At 54.6% G+C, this 16,378-nt stretch overlaps 7 protein-coding genes across 7 annotated transcripts; 3 read left to right on the forward strand and 4 right to left on the reverse strand.

The window, feature by feature from the left end:
• Positions 1-268: 268 nt before the first annotated feature.
• On the forward strand, positions 269-1,531 carry BBA_00024 (uncharacterized protein; the record flags this gene model as incomplete). Its single annotated transcript, XM_008595121.1, has 1 exon — positions 269-1,531. One exon carries the CDS (start codon positions 269-271, stop codon positions 1,529-1,531), a length of 1,263 nt encoding a protein of 420 aa, XP_008593343.1.
• A 583-nt stretch (positions 1,532-2,114) lies between these two features.
• On the reverse strand, positions 2,115-2,783 carry BBA_00025 (uncharacterized protein; the record flags this gene model as incomplete). The annotated part of the gene is made up of 1 exon (XM_008595122.1): positions 2,115-2,783. One exon carries the CDS (start codon positions 2,781-2,783, stop codon positions 2,115-2,117), a length of 669 nt encoding a protein of 222 aa, XP_008593344.1.
• Positions 2,784-3,485: 702 nt separating this feature from the next.
• BBA_00026 (uncharacterized protein) lies at positions 3,486-4,184 on the reverse strand (the record flags this gene model as incomplete). The annotated part of the gene is made up of 1 exon (XM_008595123.1): positions 3,486-4,184. One exon carries the CDS (start codon positions 4,182-4,184, stop codon positions 3,486-3,488), a length of 699 nt encoding a protein of 232 aa, XP_008593345.1.
• Positions 4,185-4,808: 624 nt separating this feature from the next.
• BBA_00027 (Mitochondrial glycoprotein) lies at positions 4,809-5,797 on the forward strand (the record flags this gene model as incomplete). The annotated part of the gene is made up of 2 exons (XM_008595124.1): positions 4,809-5,191; positions 5,266-5,797. 2 exons carry the CDS (start codon positions 4,809-4,811, stop codon positions 5,795-5,797), a joined length of 915 nt encoding a protein of 304 aa, XP_008593346.1.
• A 747-nt stretch (positions 5,798-6,544) lies between these two features.
• On the reverse strand, positions 6,545-8,268 carry BBA_00028 (oxysterol-binding family protein; the record flags this gene model as incomplete). The annotated part of the gene is made up of 4 exons (XM_008595125.1): positions 6,545-6,901; positions 6,963-7,622; positions 7,701-7,947; positions 8,156-8,268. 4 exons carry the CDS (start codon positions 8,266-8,268, stop codon positions 6,545-6,547), a joined length of 1,377 nt encoding a protein of 458 aa, XP_008593347.1.
• A 2,070-nt stretch (positions 8,269-10,338) lies between these two features.
• BBA_00029 (pumilio-family RNA binding repeat domain-containing protein) lies at positions 10,339-12,471 on the forward strand (the record flags this gene model as incomplete). The annotated part of the gene is made up of 1 exon (XM_008595126.1): positions 10,339-12,471. The coding sequence occupies one exon, from the start codon at positions 10,339-10,341 to the stop codon at positions 12,469-12,471; it is 2,133 nt and encodes a 710-aa protein (XP_008593348.1).
• A 288-nt stretch (positions 12,472-12,759) lies between these two features.
• Positions 12,760-14,855, reverse strand: BBA_00030 (AMP-binding enzyme, putative; the record flags this gene model as incomplete). The annotated part of the gene is made up of 5 exons (XM_008595127.1): positions 12,760-13,260; positions 13,390-13,832; positions 13,913-14,012; positions 14,072-14,733; positions 14,822-14,855. The coding sequence occupies 5 exons, from the start codon at positions 14,853-14,855 to the stop codon at positions 12,760-12,762; spliced, it is 1,740 nt and encodes a 579-aa protein (XP_008593349.1).
• Between the last annotated feature and the right edge of the window lie 1,523 nt (positions 14,856-16,378).

A 16,378-nucleotide genomic window follows, 5' to 3' on the forward strand; every position in this document is an offset into this window, starting at 1 on the left:
TCTCGTCTCGACTTCCCCTGTCCTCCCATTCAACCACATGCACTCTTCACTTGTTCTTTCCATTCCATCGGTTCCATTCACTTTAGCTTCTCTTTTTTCTTCGAATTTGCTCTGCTTGCTACTATTTTCTTTGTTCCCCGCTTAATTTTTCTTTCGTCGCTGTCTTCACGCCAGAATCCGACGCTCACGTAGAGCACACGACTGTCAGTGTTTCTTAAACACAGGCAACTAACACAGATAATTCCCGCGACTCGATCAATCAGCCGCCATGTCGTTTCCAGTCGCTCTTCAGTCCGCCGTCTTTTACATACTTTCTTGCACACCATGTCTCAAGGTCCGCCATCGCCACCGCGCCCGCGAAATCGCCAAAAAGGATCGCGAGAAGGCCACGAAGCTCGAGACCGCTCAACCCGGGAAATACCAGCATCCTCCCCCTTTCTCTACAAACCCTTACTGGAAGTCTGAAATCGACATGGGGCCCAGTCTACCCAAGAAGACCTCCAGCAAAAATTCGAGCTCTCGCGGCCTCACGAGCTCCGGCCGCGATTCCTGCAACCCCTCCGTCTCGGAGCGCACAAACGTCGACGACAGCAGAACCAATGTCGATAGCCTCAGCGTACTACGCGAAGAAGAAAACGGCACCCCACCAGATTGGAATCGCAAAATAGGATATCAGCGAGAAGACGAAGATCTATGGGGCCAATGGTCGGCGCAGAAGTTGAAGGACGCTATTAACAGGGCTCGCGACTCGGCCGGTCGACTTATCGATTCGACTCTCGGCCTTGAAAAAGAGGTTACGGACCAAGAACGACGAAATTTCTACACAACCCCTCGCAACCCCCCTGTCAACGATTACCATCCTCCCGTCATCAGCAGCAGGCCTGCCCACAAAGACGGCTACAAATGGATGCTGCAGCCACCACCTCCCGCCAAAGTCATGGAGGGCAAGATCCCCGTTAGCAGAGCCAACAGCTCCGGTAGCAAGTCCAGCGGACGCACTCTGGTCGCAAACGACCCCTACCTCGACAAAATCGTCAAGGACAAGCTGGCCATAGAACGGGCACGCAAGGGCTCCGCCGCGCCTACCGAGGACGAGCTAATCGAGGCCCTTTTTGCCACGCGCATCAACACGAGCAACCGCGCAAAGAGCCTGTCGTATGGGTGGGAATTCGACGATAAGTCCGACGGGAGCCCGCTTCACAGCGTTCGCTCCAAGCCAGCGTCTGCCTATCTTGGCAAGAACCCCGCCATGGCCGACGACGAAGACGATGATTTCGACGAGACGTACTCATTTAACTCGGACGACGACGATCCCTACGACCTGGGCAAATTTAGAGACATTCCTCAGCACGTCATCGACTACCATGCCAACAAAGGCTGGCGCCCCAAGCTTGAGACTATTCGCAGCATAAGGATTAGCAAACCTCCCCAGAAGCGCCCAATGACGAGAAAGCAAATGCTTCACAAGTCGCGCAAGCTCACCATGCTCAAGGTGACTAGTGGTTCTCCAGTCGGTGACGACACTGAGTAAATATATGCAAGGCGAGAAGAACACACCCCCTCTTCCTCCCTTTTCCTCCTACCGACCTATGCTGGATTGATATCCAGCCTGCACATTCACACATTCACACTCATTCTTTCCTTTTTCTCTCTCTTCTCTTTTCTTCTTTTTTTCAAAAAGCATATTGAGCGACCACGGAGTCTTGTCCTTTTGGTCTTGTTTTTCCGCTACAGCATATGGATACAAATGGGGTTTACGGGCATGCGCGCAACTTTTCTTATTGTTTTGACTGGTTTGGTGTTTTATCCTGGGTGTTTGGGTTTCGGTTCAGATTGGGTTGGTTTTGGTTGATTTCGGCTTCTTTGACAGCCTTGGTGCCACGGTGGTTTTCACTTGTTTTGATGGGCTTGGCCTTTTGGAATTTTTTTTCTTTTTTTGGTTCTCTTGGCCTTGTTAGGCTCTTTGGTTCCTTTGACCGTGCTGGTCTTTTGATCGTTTTGATACAACATTCATAAATTCAATGAAGTTCACTTTGTTCTCAACAACAAATGAAACCAGCAACTCCTGTGATAAATGCAAATAAAACGCCGACAATTTTGTAATTGATGCCTCTTCAGAGGTGCAACCCGCCATCCTCATCCTCGTCAGTCGTCATCTGCCGCATCCGCTCCTCCATGGCCGCCCTCAGCTGCTCGTCCGAGAGACTGCCGCCCGCGCCTCCTCCATTCGCTGCCCTCGCACCCGGCACCGGGTCCATGTGTACCTCGCCGTTCCGTATCGTGCCCGTCTGAAACGTACCATCCGTCCACGGCGACGACTCTACGCCGTTGACCTGCGCCGCTATCCCCGTCACCTCTCCCTCTGCTTCCTGCTGCTGCTGCTGCTGCTGCCGCCGCCCCTGCGCTTCTTGTTCCTGCTGCTGTTGCTGCCCACTCGCCAAACGCCCCTCCTCCCTCGCAAGTGTCTCTATCTGCGCCTTGTCCTCAAAATCTTGCCACGACACGCCGCGGACGTCTTCCACTTCTACCCGGATCAGCGCGATGCGTTCGGCCATGCGCTCGATGACGGCTTCGTTTTCGCGAATGGCGTCGACGCAGACGGCATCGGCGCCGCCGTCATTGTCGTCGGCGGCAAAGGGTCGGAGCTGGTCGTTGGAGTATTGTAAATGGGCAATGGAGTTGCGAATTTCGAGGACTTTGAGGGCGAGGAGCGGAAGAGAGAGAGAGGGGAGGGCGGCGGCGAAGCGCTCGGCGGAGATGGGTGTCGTGTCGGCAGAGGACATTGCTGGGGGGTTTTTGGTTTTTGACGTGTATGTGTGTGTGTGTGTGTGTGTGTGTGGAAGAGGGAGAAAGAAAGAAAAAAAGGAAAGCAGTATTGAGCTGATGTGTGAGAGTTGAGGGAGAGAAGTTGTTGGGAGATGGATCGGATCAGCAAGAGGTGGAAAAAGTTGGAGAGCAGGCAGATCCCAAGGTTACGTAGGAGGGGCAAAAAAGCTATGGTGGGGGTTCAGCAAATTGTACGCTGGTTCCTTGCCTGGCACCTGGGTGACAACATCTCCAACGATGTGATTTCCGTAGAGATTTTTTGATACGGAAGAAATTGGAGTGTAAGCAGTATCATGTGATGAATCTGATGAATCTACCACAAAGTATCTTCTCGTCTCACGATTTTGCGCTTTCTAGTACAAGAGTGTGTGCTCTGGCTCAACGTCATTTGTACCATGCTCGAGATCATCTGCAGGGCCTACTTCTGCCAGGCTGTGGCCACTTTCACTCTCATAGCAAGGAAAACGGTTCGCATAGCGTAAAACATTCGCTTTTCTGTTCATTACTCACTGATATATACAAAAACAATTTCGCTAGCAGTTTCGCTCAATTTATTTCACCAGCAGCCGCACTCGATTTACCAGCGCGTCTTTAGAGACAGCCATAGACAACAGCCAGTTATTCTCGTCGCCTCGTCTCCGGAAATTCCAACGAAATTTTCATTGATCTGGAATATTTCTGTTTCGTAGAGCAAGTCTCCTTTGCTGAAAATTTCTGGTTCCTATCTTAAGAATTCTGGGTGGCATTGGGTTCTTGAACAGTGCCTCGGGTTCCCTCAGCAATCGCAGGTAAAATCTTGTGAACAGATCGTACATCCTCGGAATTAACAGTCGCATCAACTTGTTGCTGTCAGCGTACAAGACTGCGAGGCACATGGCGCTCGGCAGGAAGAAGGTCTCGTACGTCGCCGCGAAGCGCTCGCGCTGGCTAAGCAGTGAATACTGAAACAAGTCCATGTCGAGCAGCACGCGATGCACACTATTGCCAATACTGCCCGTCATGACCACGCCCAGGGCGCGGATGGCCAAGGAAACTGGCAAGAAGCGGCTGGCAATCATGTTTTTGCGCACCACTTCGCCGAGGTCGCGACCGAAGAAGTCGACTCCGCGTGCGTGGCGAGCCATGCGCGCGGCGTCGGCGTGTATCCGATAGAAGAAGATGGGCAAGATGCTGAGAAGGCGGACCGCGAGATAAATGATGCAAGTGCGGTCAACGTTCAAACGAAGCCAGAGGTAATCGTATATGCGATAGATAATGTATGGGACGATGCGCAAGAACTTTGATAAGAACTTTGATAAGGACCGGGCGAAGACGCGTCGGACGCATCGCCCAGATAAACGAGGCTGGCGATAGGGCATGGATGCTGGTAAGAAATAAAGCTGGATGAATGATTTGCTGAGTGAGAGAATGGTGTTATTGCGAGGTAAGAGTGTCTTGAGATGAAGTTCAATGATGATTGCAATGGTCGATAACAGTTATCCAGCTCGAGTAGTTGTTGGGCTACGCAAGTGGGCAGGCACGAAGCCCGTCCTAATTCTTGGATTGTCAAGAGCTACCTACCAAGACTGGAGTGAAACATGAAGCGAAAGGCTCCTATCAACACAACTTTGAGCCTATTTAATCTAGATGTGAACCGATTTTCGGTTACCTATCTCGTCTATTACCTCGTGTAAGTGCCCAGGCAAGACAGACATCAGGGCTCGGGTTTATGCAAACAGCTCGCGTACAATTTTTGGCGACATGCTTATTCATAACTTTTCAGCGAGTTATATCAACATATAATCAAACTCAGGGCCATAATATGGAAATAATGCACATTGACGCAACCATGCTGCTCTTCTTCGACCGGCTGACTCATCATGAAGCTGCCCCAATTGCCAGGCTCCTGTCTCCAAAAAATTTCCAGTCGAGAGCTTCCACGTCCCAGACACCTCTCGTTCTTGCACAACCAATCCTCCCTTTTCAAAACCACATCACCCAACATGCTTTCCTTTCGCACCCTCGCGCGCTCCGCGCCCCGCAGCATTGGCCGCCTGGCCACGGCCTCGATGCGCCAGGGCCTGGTCGCCCGTCCCCTCGCCGCTAGCTTGGCCAAGAGCGGCACGGTCTCTGGCTTCCAGATGATGCGCGCCGCCGGCGCCGCCAGCTTCTCCACGACGGCTGGCCGCCGGGCCGCCGCCGACGGCGAGACGGACGATGAGCTGTCGGCCAAGATTGAGAGCGAGTTGCAGATTGAGGAGGAGATGAAGGCCAGCGAGCAGGAGCCGGCGAGCGTCAAGGACTTTATCGACAACAGCCCCTTTGAGCTGATTGACACGGCTGGCCAGGAAGTGGTCAAGCTGGTCCGCGAGTTTGGCGATGAAAAGTGCGTGCCCGATTCCCGACAAGCATTGTCATTACTCCTCGCGTGTGTCACGCCATACTAACACGACTCCCAAGAATCACCATTTCCTTTTCCATTGCCGACATCAACAACTTTGATCCCTACTCGGACGAGTCCGCTCTCGAGGATGACGCGCTCGGTGACGACCTGCAGGCCGCCGAGAGCGGCAAGGGCCGCAGCCAAGACGTCGAGGCCGACGCCGACGAGGCTGGCGAGCTCGACGAGGAGACGCCCGCGCCCATCTCCCTCTCCATCATCATCGAGAAGCCCGCCAAGAACGGCGGCGCGCTCAGCATCGACGCCACCGCCCAGGACGGCAACATTGTCGTCGACAACCTCTTTTACTATGCCGACGCCAAGCTCGCCCGGCTCGATAGCCCCGAGGCCGCCCAGCAGCGCGCCGACGTCTACCCCGGCCCGCCCTTTGGCAGCCTCGACGAGGACCTCCAGGTGCTCATTGAGCGCTACCTCGAGGAGCGCGGCATCACGCAGGCGCTCGCCGTCTTTGTGCCCGACTACGTCGACCTCAAGGAGCAGAATGAGTACCTGAGGTGGCTCGGCAACGTCAAGGGCTTCATTGACGCATAAGATGCGAGCTTGGTCTTGACTTGTGATTGTTTCCAGCAGGGGACAGTAAGTAATATGTTCAGCGTGGAACAGAAGAAAGAGAGGACGCTTTTTGATAACTCTTTTGTTATTTCTTCACTCTTTGTAACTTGTACAATATGAAAAATCAAAATTAGTGGGCGATTCTGTAAGAGATATGGGATTATGGCTATCTTAGCGAATTGATAATGGCGGTGCGAAGCATCAATGACCTCTAAACCATCTTCCTCCACATTTAGCTGTACCAGTCAGTGTAGGCCGCAGAGAATGCCGATGCCGTCAGGGGGAAGAGAATAGTAAAATACACGGCCGTGTCACATGAGACATGCTGTTCCAAAGTATCATTTCTGTCTAAAAGGTGCTTGTATGGAAATAATCCTCGCCACCCAAAAAACACACAGAAATAAGAGAAGCAAAAATCAAGGGCTTGAAAAAGCAAGACCTTGAAAAAAACAGAGCAAAAGAGTCAAATGTTCATCTATCCCAAAAAAAGAATATTGGATCCACAAAGATATGCGGTCCCGTATGCAAAACAAGTAAAACGACGTAAAAAGAGAGGACCGGCTGTATCGTTTGTGTGCATCATGAATAAGTAAAAAGGAAGAAAGAATGACCCCGAATGTATATGACAGCTAGTTATTCCACAGCTGCGAACCCCCAAACCGAACAAGTACAGAAAACAAAAAAGATGGCCTAGCCAAGACTGCCTGAAAACAGTAGTCGTCACGTCTAATTAATGCCTTCAAGGGACCACTCGCCCTTTTGGGAACGCTCGAGAACCTGGCGGCCCTTATCCGTCAGCTCGGGCTGGCCCTCGTTGCCAGTGGCGTGAGTAAAGTAGACGGGGGTGTAGACGGCGCCGGTGCGCTCACGCTCGCGGGCCTTGACGCGCTGGGCCTCCTCGAGCTCTTGCTTGATGGTGGTGGCCTTGGAGAATTGCTTGGCGTGGATGGCCTTTGTAACGTTGCCCCAGAGGGTGAGGGACTCGTTGGGGGCCTGCTGGTCTTCGGGCGGGAGTATCTTGGGAGCGACCTGTAGAGGAGCCGTGTCGATGATGGTGTACTGCTGCTCGGCAGGGACCTGCTTCTGAAGGGTGTGTTAGCAGGCTGCAGCTCGATCTATTTAGCTAATCAGGACGGAGACATACCACGGGTGTCGAACCAAGAGTAAAGACGACCTTTTCTCTCCAGGGTCCGCTAAGTCGGGCGAGAATATCCTCCTCGGGCACGTCCTGGATGCGGGTTTTGTCGTCGTTTTCGGGGTCGTAGCGGAAGACAACGCCGTCGACCTTGTTGGTGGTGCGGCCGAGCCAGCCCTCCTCGACGTAGCTGAGGATGGCCTTGATCTTGGTCTTGGGACAGGTGATGTAGGCCGTGTCGCTGACGGAGACGGTGAGAGCACCGCGAAGGAGGCCACCGAGGTGGGCGGCTGGGTGCGTAAGCTGGTACTTTTCGCCGTCGCGCTGATCGAGGGTGATGAAGATGCCGAGGTTGTGCTCGCCCGGTAGCACCTTGATCGAGGTGCCGGTAAATTTGGCCGTGATCTGATCGAAGCCGCGGGCGCTCAGGCCGCGCTCGGGGCAGCTGATGTGAAATGCGGACACGGGCGGGTGGTGCGACGTCTGCTCCGTTAGGTAGGAGACGGTGACGGGACGCGTGTCGTTGGAGGTACCGTGCTGGGGCGGCGAGAGGACGGGCGCCGTGGCGTTCTTGTTGCTCTTGACGCTGGACTTGCTCGAGGCAGAGCTCTCGCTGCCGAGATTGCTGGTGACGATCTTGGGCGCATTATTTTCCGTCTCCCAGTTGCACTATGGAACATGAGATTAGTACATGTGCGCTGTGGGAATGTACAGATCATCAGCAGCATGCAGCTAAGGATAACCCACTCTGAAGAACTCGCCCAGGCATGAATTGTAGGGCTTGCAGGGCTTTCCCTTGGCATATTTAAGATCCTTGGTCAGCCAGAAGCGGACGACCTCGAGCATGCGATCGAGAGGTTCGTCCGAGGTGCCGATGGCAACAAAGGCATTTGGAGCGTCGAGATATGTCCAGTATTCGAGATTGGGCGTGGGTTCGAGAAGCTGCGAGGGCAGGGAGAATCGGACGGTTGCGAGATCAGAAACGCCAATGAACCTATCACGGGGCAATTCCAAGCCCTAGTCAGCAAGTCTGCAGCCTGGTTGTGGACTTGTGCGTGGGTAGCTATGAGAGTCGGAAGTGCAGGCACACCGCCCACTTGTTGAGGGTCGCATATTATGTTGAGACGGGCGGCGGCAACAGCGAAACACCAGATCAAGAACCAGCAGAAGGCAAAAGGGAAACAAGAGGGGGAAGAACTGACTTGCGCAGGATGCCGAGAAAGGTGCGCAGCTTGGAGCCATCGCTCTGGTTTTCGTCGGGTGTGTCGACGGTCGCAGGCGGCGCCGATGACGAAAGTGTTTCCGTCTGCATCATGTCGGCGCCTTCTTGGTAGCGCAACTGGCGTGGAGATGGGGGTGGTGAGCAAGCGTCGGGGTATCGGTATTCGGTAGCGATGCGGGTGGTGAGGAATTGCACGAGTGCGAGACGCAGAGACACGATATGAGCAAAGATGGGATATCGGAAAAAGAAAAAAAAAGTTGAAAGGAATATAAAACGGTGCAGTGAAAAGAGGAGTTGGTAAGAGTTTCTAGTTGATGCCACCGAGGCTTGGACCTGGGCGGCGTGACGTTGTGGCGGGGCAGAATAAAAAAAGACTGCCACGAAAAAAGGTCGTTCCCTGGTCCTCTAGCGCTGGAGAGGTACCTGAAGTGACCGAGGTGCCTTTTGTGCACTGTAACTTGGTACCTTTTAGCAACTGAACAATTTTAGATATGTTTTAGGTACTGCAAGCCACCAGAGCAAAAGTAACCATAACGTGGCGTAGCCTTTGCTCTTCTTGATCACTAACTAATGCAACACTGTCTTTCATCTTTCATCTTTCCACCGTCCGACTCGGCATTCTGCCTTTAATCTCGACATGGACGCCTTTGTAAATATATCCCGCCGTTTCCGCACTGAAACCACTACTGTCGAGAGGCGAGGCACCTAACTGGGGTACAAACGGGGCATACGAGCGCGAGAGGAGCCGCGATGACACTCTATATGTAATACAAGAGATAAAAGGGCTGCTCCTCCCAAAATAGGGGGCCACTGGGCGCCAGGAAGGTGCAGTAATACGCAAGCCCGGCAATACCCACGGCCATTTAGTCTTGCTCGCCGTTTCCCGCCTCGATACCTTGCCGCCTTGCCACTATCCTTGACCAAACAGCAGCCGTCTACCAATCCTATCCCCCGATGCCACCATATGCGCTGCTTTACTGGCCCCCAGAGCCGCGCTAAGCCCGCCATCTTCCAGTTCACGGGCAAGACGGGGCTCCGCCTAGTTTTGACTCGACAGCAACTCCATGCAGCCCGCCGGCACCCGACTCAACCAATCGCTGGGCCACATGGGTCCAGCCATGGGCAGTTCCGATCCGACGATGGTTCGCCGCTAATAATGGCATCTCAACCCTGCTTGAATGCAAAGGCGAACAACAATTCTCAAAACGAAACAGGCAACATGTTTCGGCAAGACGGTAAATCTTGTGACCCTGCTCGGCTTTCTGTGAATGATCGATACACTGCACTGACGCAGCGTGGCACATGGCCTCTCTCGGTCTGCGCTATGTGGCAATGTTACTACCAGTAGAAATTGGGCTTTGCATTTCAGCCGCTCCCGAGCCATCCATCACTTTTCCTTCAAGATGTGCAACGAATAAAGTTGCGCCACCTCTAGATCTATAGCGGCCGTGCGGCCTCATCCACGCTCCACTCCTGGGCCCTTGCAGATGACAGGCCTATTACCACGCCTACAACGTAGATCCAAGCACGACATACGCGGCAAGCTTCTACAGACACATCCATTTACGCTATACATGAAATCAACGTATTCCGAATGTCTCATACAAGTGTTGTAACTGCATGATTCCGCAGCAGTAGCTGTAATGTAGGCCGACTAACCGACGTGCCGATCTTGAAGGTTTAACAGCTATTCTCGTCATAGGGCCTTTTTGGCCGTCGGCAACATCCGCCAAAGGCTTTCGTGTCTAGTACAAATTGCGTAGAATCACTTTAAAGATTTATGAAGAACAGTTTTCATATATCTTGCTATGAATCTGTGCATCGGTACGTTTATCCGTCGTAACACCAGACAGCGGATCCTGGACAAGACGGGTGGGCGACTGCACCAAATGCTGCTACTGAGACTACATCAAAGATGAAAAACAACAAAGAAGAGAAAAAGACATGAAAATTCTCAGTTTCAAGCCTGTGACTTGATCTTTGCATTTTCGACCTAAATATCTCTAGGGAGGCTTACCTATGTACCTTGTGTTGTGTCGGGAGGCACATCGAGTGTCCTTATCTTATCGCGCCTGGCGGCAGAAAAGAAAAAAAGTTGGCGAACAAACTCGGTCCTCACCACCCCACCAGCCAGCCTCTGAGAAGCAACAAAATACAGCCACTATGCCCAAGCCGCGCACAAAAAGAGGCTCCGGCCGCGAGGCGCGCAAGCGAAAGCACGACGGGGAAGAAAATATTGGCTGGACCATTGACACGAAGCGACCGCGCGTTGACGACGACAATCACCACGCCGACAAGCATCAGGCCGACAAGCACAAGGCCAGCAAGCACCACGTTGACAATGACCACGCCGAGAAAGGCTACTACCAAGATGAAGTGCCAGAACCAGCCGGCGACGATGAAGGGTTTGCGGACCACGAGGAGGGACCGGCCGAAAAGGAGTTTTTTGGCATGCTCACCGACGAGGAGCAAGAGTATTTTCGGCGCGCCGACGAGATGCTCGAGCTCAATGAGTTCCCGACACCCGAAGACCGCACCCTGTTCCTCGAGAGCGTCTACGAAGAGGCCAAGGGCAAGGAGCTCAAGGTGGCCAGCAGCCAGTCGTGCTCGCGGTTGATGGAGCGCCTGATTCAGCTGGCGAGCACGGCGCAGAAGAAGCGGCTGTTTGAGGCGTTTGCGGGCCACTTTCTCTCGCTCGTGCAGCACCGCTTCGCGAGCCACTGCTGCGAGGCCCTGTTTCTGCGGTCCGCCGGCGTCGTCTCCCAGGAACTGTCGGGCTTTGTACCCGACACGGCGCGCGGGGACGGGGACGAAGGCGGCGAGGATCAGGAGCCGGAGAGTTCGATGGAGAGTCTGTTTCTCGCGACGCTGGACGAGCTGGAAGGAAGCATGGGCTTCCTGATAACGGACCGCTTCGCATCGCATACACTACGCGTGCTGCTGGTGGTGCTGTCGGGGCGGCCGCTCGAGGACGTGGCGGTCAAGACGCTCATCAAGAGCAAGAAGAAGGAAAAGGTGTCGGTGGCTGGCTCCGCGGCCGTCGACGAGCAGAACCAGGGCCTGCGCGCGGTGCCCGAGTCATTTACCGCCGCCGTCACCAAAATCATTCGCGATTCGACGTCGACTATGGACGCCACCAGCCTGCGCGTCCTAGCCACCCATCCCATCGGCAATCCGACGCTGCAGCTGTTCCTGGAGCTCGACCTCTCATTGAACAAGTCGGAGCAAAAGGCCGACGCCGAGCAGCCGACGCTGCTCTTTCAGCTGCTGCCTGGTGCGCCGCAGTCCCTGTACGAAGAGTCGTCCGAGGCCGCCGAATTTATCAACGGCATGATTTACGATCCCATTGGCTCGCGCCTCGTCGAGACCATCATCACGCACGCGCCCGGCAAAATCTTCAAGGCGCTCAACCAAAACATCTTTCTGCCGCGGATCCAGGGCTACGTGCGCAACGACGTTTCGTGCTACCCAGCTATCAAAGTGCTCAACCGCATCGGCAAGGACCAGCTCGTCGAGGCGGTTGAGAAAATCGGACCTACGGTACCGCAGCTCGTTACCAAGCGCCGCTACAATGTCCTCCGCACGCTGTTTGAGCGCTGCGCGGCCCGCGGCCTGACTGAGGAGATTAAGCAGCTGATGAAGGGCCTCCGCGAGGGCTGCGGCCCGCAACCCGCGGACCTCGTCACGACGCTCTGCGCACTCACCTCTGAAGAAGACGTCAAGAAGAAAAAAGATGCGCTTCAATTGAGCAAAAACGAGTACGCCATTCAGTCGCACGGCGCGCAGCTCCTCACCACGCTGCTCGCCACACCCGGCCCCGCCAAGGGCGTGCAGGAAGCGCTCTCGGCTCTTCCTCCCGACCTCCTCGTGCGCCTCGCCACGACGTCGTTTCCTACCGCGACGCTGGTCAGCACCGCGCTCAAGACGCCCTCTGCGAATGCGCTGTTTCAAAAGTCCACTGTGCACGCGCTGGCGCCGCACGTCGTCGACCTGGCCGTCTCGCAAAACGGACACAACGTCGTCGTCGCGCTGGCCGAGATGCCGACCCGCGGCCGCGACTACAGCGTGCCGGCGCACATCAAGGAGGGCATCATGCAGACGCTGAGCGGGAGCGAGGCGGCGCTGCGCGAGGGCTGGACGGGGCGCAGCGTGTGGCGCGCGTGGAAGGGCGACTTGTGGAAGACGAGGCGGCATGACTGGAAGGCGTGGATCAAGGACATGGTGGCGGAGGAGTCGCAGCAAGTGACGTCGGTGCATAAAAAGGGTGCTGTAGGGGGGAGGAAGAGGGAGAACTAATGTATATACAATGTGGTCTTGAGGAGCAAAGTCTTTTTGCAACGGCTGGGGTTTCTGCATCAATAGTGTCTCAAAAGCAATGTCCTTGACAACTGGTTAGGAGTTTGAATCAAAATTCTTTCAATAACGATGTATCAACAGTTGATCAAAAGCAAAGCTATTCACGGCGGCTTAAAGGTAATCGAATATTCTCCATGTATCATATATTCGATGCATAGTCTATAAAGGATAACTTACATGTCTTTCATGCACAATAGTCTATCAGAAACCAAGTTCCATCAACATCATCTACAGCTTTGCGCCCGACACCTTCACGCTCTTCTTGTACTCATCCCTCAAAATCCTGCGCAAAATCTTGCCGCTTGGACTCTTTGGAATCGCCTCGACGACACGCACCCCCGCAAGCCACTTGTCCCGCGCGCGCGCGTCCTTGACGTGCTGCACCAGCCGCTCCATCACCTCCTCCGCAGACACTCCTCTACCCCCATCTGGGCGCAGCACGACAAACGCAAAGGGCCGCTCGCCGGCGTAGTCGTCGGGGACGCCCACGACGGCGGCGTCGGCGACGCAAGGGTGGCCGAGCAGCAGGTCCTCGAGCTCGGCGGGGGCGACTTGCGCGCCCTTGACTTTAATCATCTCCTTGATGCGGTCGTGGATGGTGAGCTGGCCGTCGGGAGCGACGGAGCCCTCGTCGCCGGTGCGCAGGAAGCCGTCCGGGTCAAAGGCGGCGGCGGTGGCGGCGGGGTTGTCAAAGTAGCCCGGGGTGATTTGGGGGCCCTTGACTCGGATCTGTGTTTTCGTGTGTGTTGTTAGTGTCAGCGCTTTCTATACCGCGGCAAACATCATTTCTGGCAAACAGAAAAAAAAAAAACAAAAAGAAAAAAAAAGACAAAACAGTTGGGTGGGAATGACATTTACCTCTCCGCGCTCACCAACCCCAACCGCCACGCCGTCCTCATTCACCACTTTCATCACCGTCCCCGCCACCAGCGTGCCGACCGACCGACCGTGCTCAAAGCCATACAGGTGCGGCGGGTGCGTCGTCACGCACGCCGTCGTCTCCGTCATGCCGTACCCCTGCTTGAATCCGGTGGTGCCCGGGAAGCGGCGCGCCAGTTGCGCCAGCACCTCGGGGCTGACGGGCGCGGCGCCCGTGGCCCAGCGCTCGACGCAGCCGAGGTCGTAGTCGTCGACGGTCGGGTCGTGCGCGAGGCGGATGAGGATGGGCGGGACGAGGTTGACCTCGGCGATGCGGTGGGTGCTGATGGCGGAGAGCAGCGCGGGCATGGTGAAGCGCGGGACGACGGCGACGGAGGTGTTGCTGACGAGGCAGTGGACGAGCGAGCGGACGAGGCCGGAGACTAGAAGGGGGGGGAAAGGGAAAAGTTGTTAGCGATAGGCAATGTTGCTGGCAAGGAGGCAGGGAAAAGGGGGGTTGTACTGTGGTAGAATGGAAGCAGACCGAGAGCTATGCCGCTGTGGATGTAGGCAAGGTTGAGCTGGAGACACTGCGCAATAATGTTGGCGTGAGAGATGATGACCTGCAAATCCGTCAGAAACAACCTCTTCTCTACTCGACCCTCAAGAACCAACAACTCACAGCTTTCGGCAACCCTGTCGTTCCGCTACTAAAGCACAAGAAAGCCGTCGTCTCCGCGCTCGTCTTTCCGCTCGGCAAACCCACCGCCCTCATCCCCTCCTCCTCCTCCTCCTCCATCACCCTCTTTCCCTCCTCCACCAGCTCACTCAATCCGGTGCACCACCGCCCCCCTTCCTCCTCCTCCTCCTCCTCTTCCTCCTCATCCGCAAACCAAAACACCCTCTCCTCCGGCACACCCTCCTTCCTCGCCGCCTCCCTCACAACTTTCAGCGTCTCTCCCGGGGCGCACATGACGAACCGCGCGCGCGCCGTCCTCAGCGCATGCCTTATCTCCGTCTCCGTCGCCCCCGGCGCCGACACGGCCGGCACGCCGCCAGCGCGCATCACGCCGTGGAAGCAGACGGGGTAGGTGACGGCATTGGGCGAGATGATGGCGACAACGTCGCCAGGGTGCAGGCCGCGGCGGGGGTGGGCGAGCGCGGCGGAGAGCGCGGCGGCGGCGTCACGGACTTGAGCGTGCGTGAGGCGCGCGTTGTTGTTGTTGCTGCTCGTGGTGTTGATGTATTCGCGCGTGGGGAGACTGTCGCCGCGGGAGGAGGAGCAGCCGGCGGCTGGGGAAGGCGCGTCAAAAAGCCATTGCCAGAGAGTGAGGTCGGTAGGGACTGCGCGCGTGGGGGGGTGGTTGTTGTTGATGTTAATTGGTGATTACGCGGGAGAGGGGGAGAGGTTGGGGTTGGCTTAGTGACGGACCGTGGATGTCGGGGTAGCTGGATTTAAACAACATGGCTGCTTGCGATGGCGTTATAGAGTTCGATTGGACCTGAAAAGTTAAAAAAAAAAAAGAAAGAAAGAGAGAAAGAAAGAAAGACGCCGTCTACGTAGAAGGAATGGAATCGAAGCGCGGGATAAGGTTTTACATATATACAAAACGAAAAAAAAAAAAGAGGCACGCGAACGGATATAATCGCGGGCATCGGAACGGCTTTTTTTACCCCGCGGTGTCCGGCCCCACCGCATCGGCGCAGCCTGGCAGCCATTCCTTGCCTTGGCCATGTATCCATGCACTGGAAATCCTGGGGTAGCATCGGCACTTTGTTTCCGTGCCGAGGTTCGATAAGCAGAGCCTCGCAGGGTTGACCCTGCCTGCCATTGAACGCAGATAAGCAGATAAAGAATATGACCAAACTCCATGGACTTTGGTTTAAAAAAAACGGGCCGGATATCGAACTTGTAATAGTAAAAGATTGGCCATTAGTTGCGCCAATACAAGTTGATTTATTGGTGGGATTGGAGCTGCCAGCGCAACACGCACAAAGTCTAATACGAGATATAGACAAGGGCGCGACGGACATTTCAAACAAGACATTCATCTAATCCGTATCCAAGTGGGAACTAGGAACACAAGCCCTTTGAGGGTCGGCGCTTTAAAAGGCCATGGGGCGCGCGGACCTGCCATGCGCGGGCCTTGACTTTGTAGCACCGGCTTCCACCTTGTTGCAGCATTTCGCGCCATCTTGAACTACCAAACTAGTGAGTTAGTTGTGTTGGTCTTGGTTCAGGCAAGTCGCTTTGCTTGATCCCGTGTCCCCCTCCCTCTTGTATGCCATTCTCACCAACGGCGGCGGCCAAACCGTCTCTACTTAGAGCCGCCTTGTACTACCTTTTCAACGCCGTCCCGCGTCACACACCACAAAAAAAGAGCCTAGGCTTCAACCAATCAAAACAAACAAAAAACAATGGGATTCTATCTTCTAAAAGGCTTCTTTTTACTTCTCGTGCTTTCCGCCCCCAGCCATGTTTCATTGTGTTTCTTCGCCCGTTCCGCCCCCTCTTCCCCCTCCCCCAATAATGATTCATTCCAACTTATTCTTGGGTTTATCAAGTCGTACCGCTATCCCGTAGAAATATACTCATCTTAGCACGGAGCATGTACAGAGTACGTAGCATTGCCCAATGCATGTCTCATCTCATCTCTTCTTCTTCTTCTTCTTCTCGTGCGAGGGTTACATAAACAAAAGTTGCGCAAAACTCTCCGTCGTGTCTTCCTCCTTTGTTCCCCCTTGTCTTCTTTTTTCCTTTCCTATTCTTATTTTCATCTAATTTTGCCGTGCAGCGGCGCACAACACTATGCCAGAGAATTTATTTAGGCGTTCGTACGACGGGCAAACGCGTTATTACCACAGTTCAATCGAATCCGTTCAAGAAGAGTGTTGCAACATGTATCCATTTAAAACAACAGCCCCTGTATCTCTCTCTTTTCCTTTTTTTTTTTTCTTTTTTTTTTTTTTTTTTTGCATCTATTTCCTG

The sequence above is a fragment of the Beauveria bassiana genome, assembly GCF_000280675.1.
Source record: "Beauveria bassiana ARSEF 2860 unplaced genomic scaffold BBA_S00001, whole genome shotgun sequence".
Taxonomy (NCBI): domain Eukaryota; kingdom Fungi; phylum Ascomycota; class Sordariomycetes; order Hypocreales; family Cordycipitaceae; genus Beauveria; species Beauveria bassiana.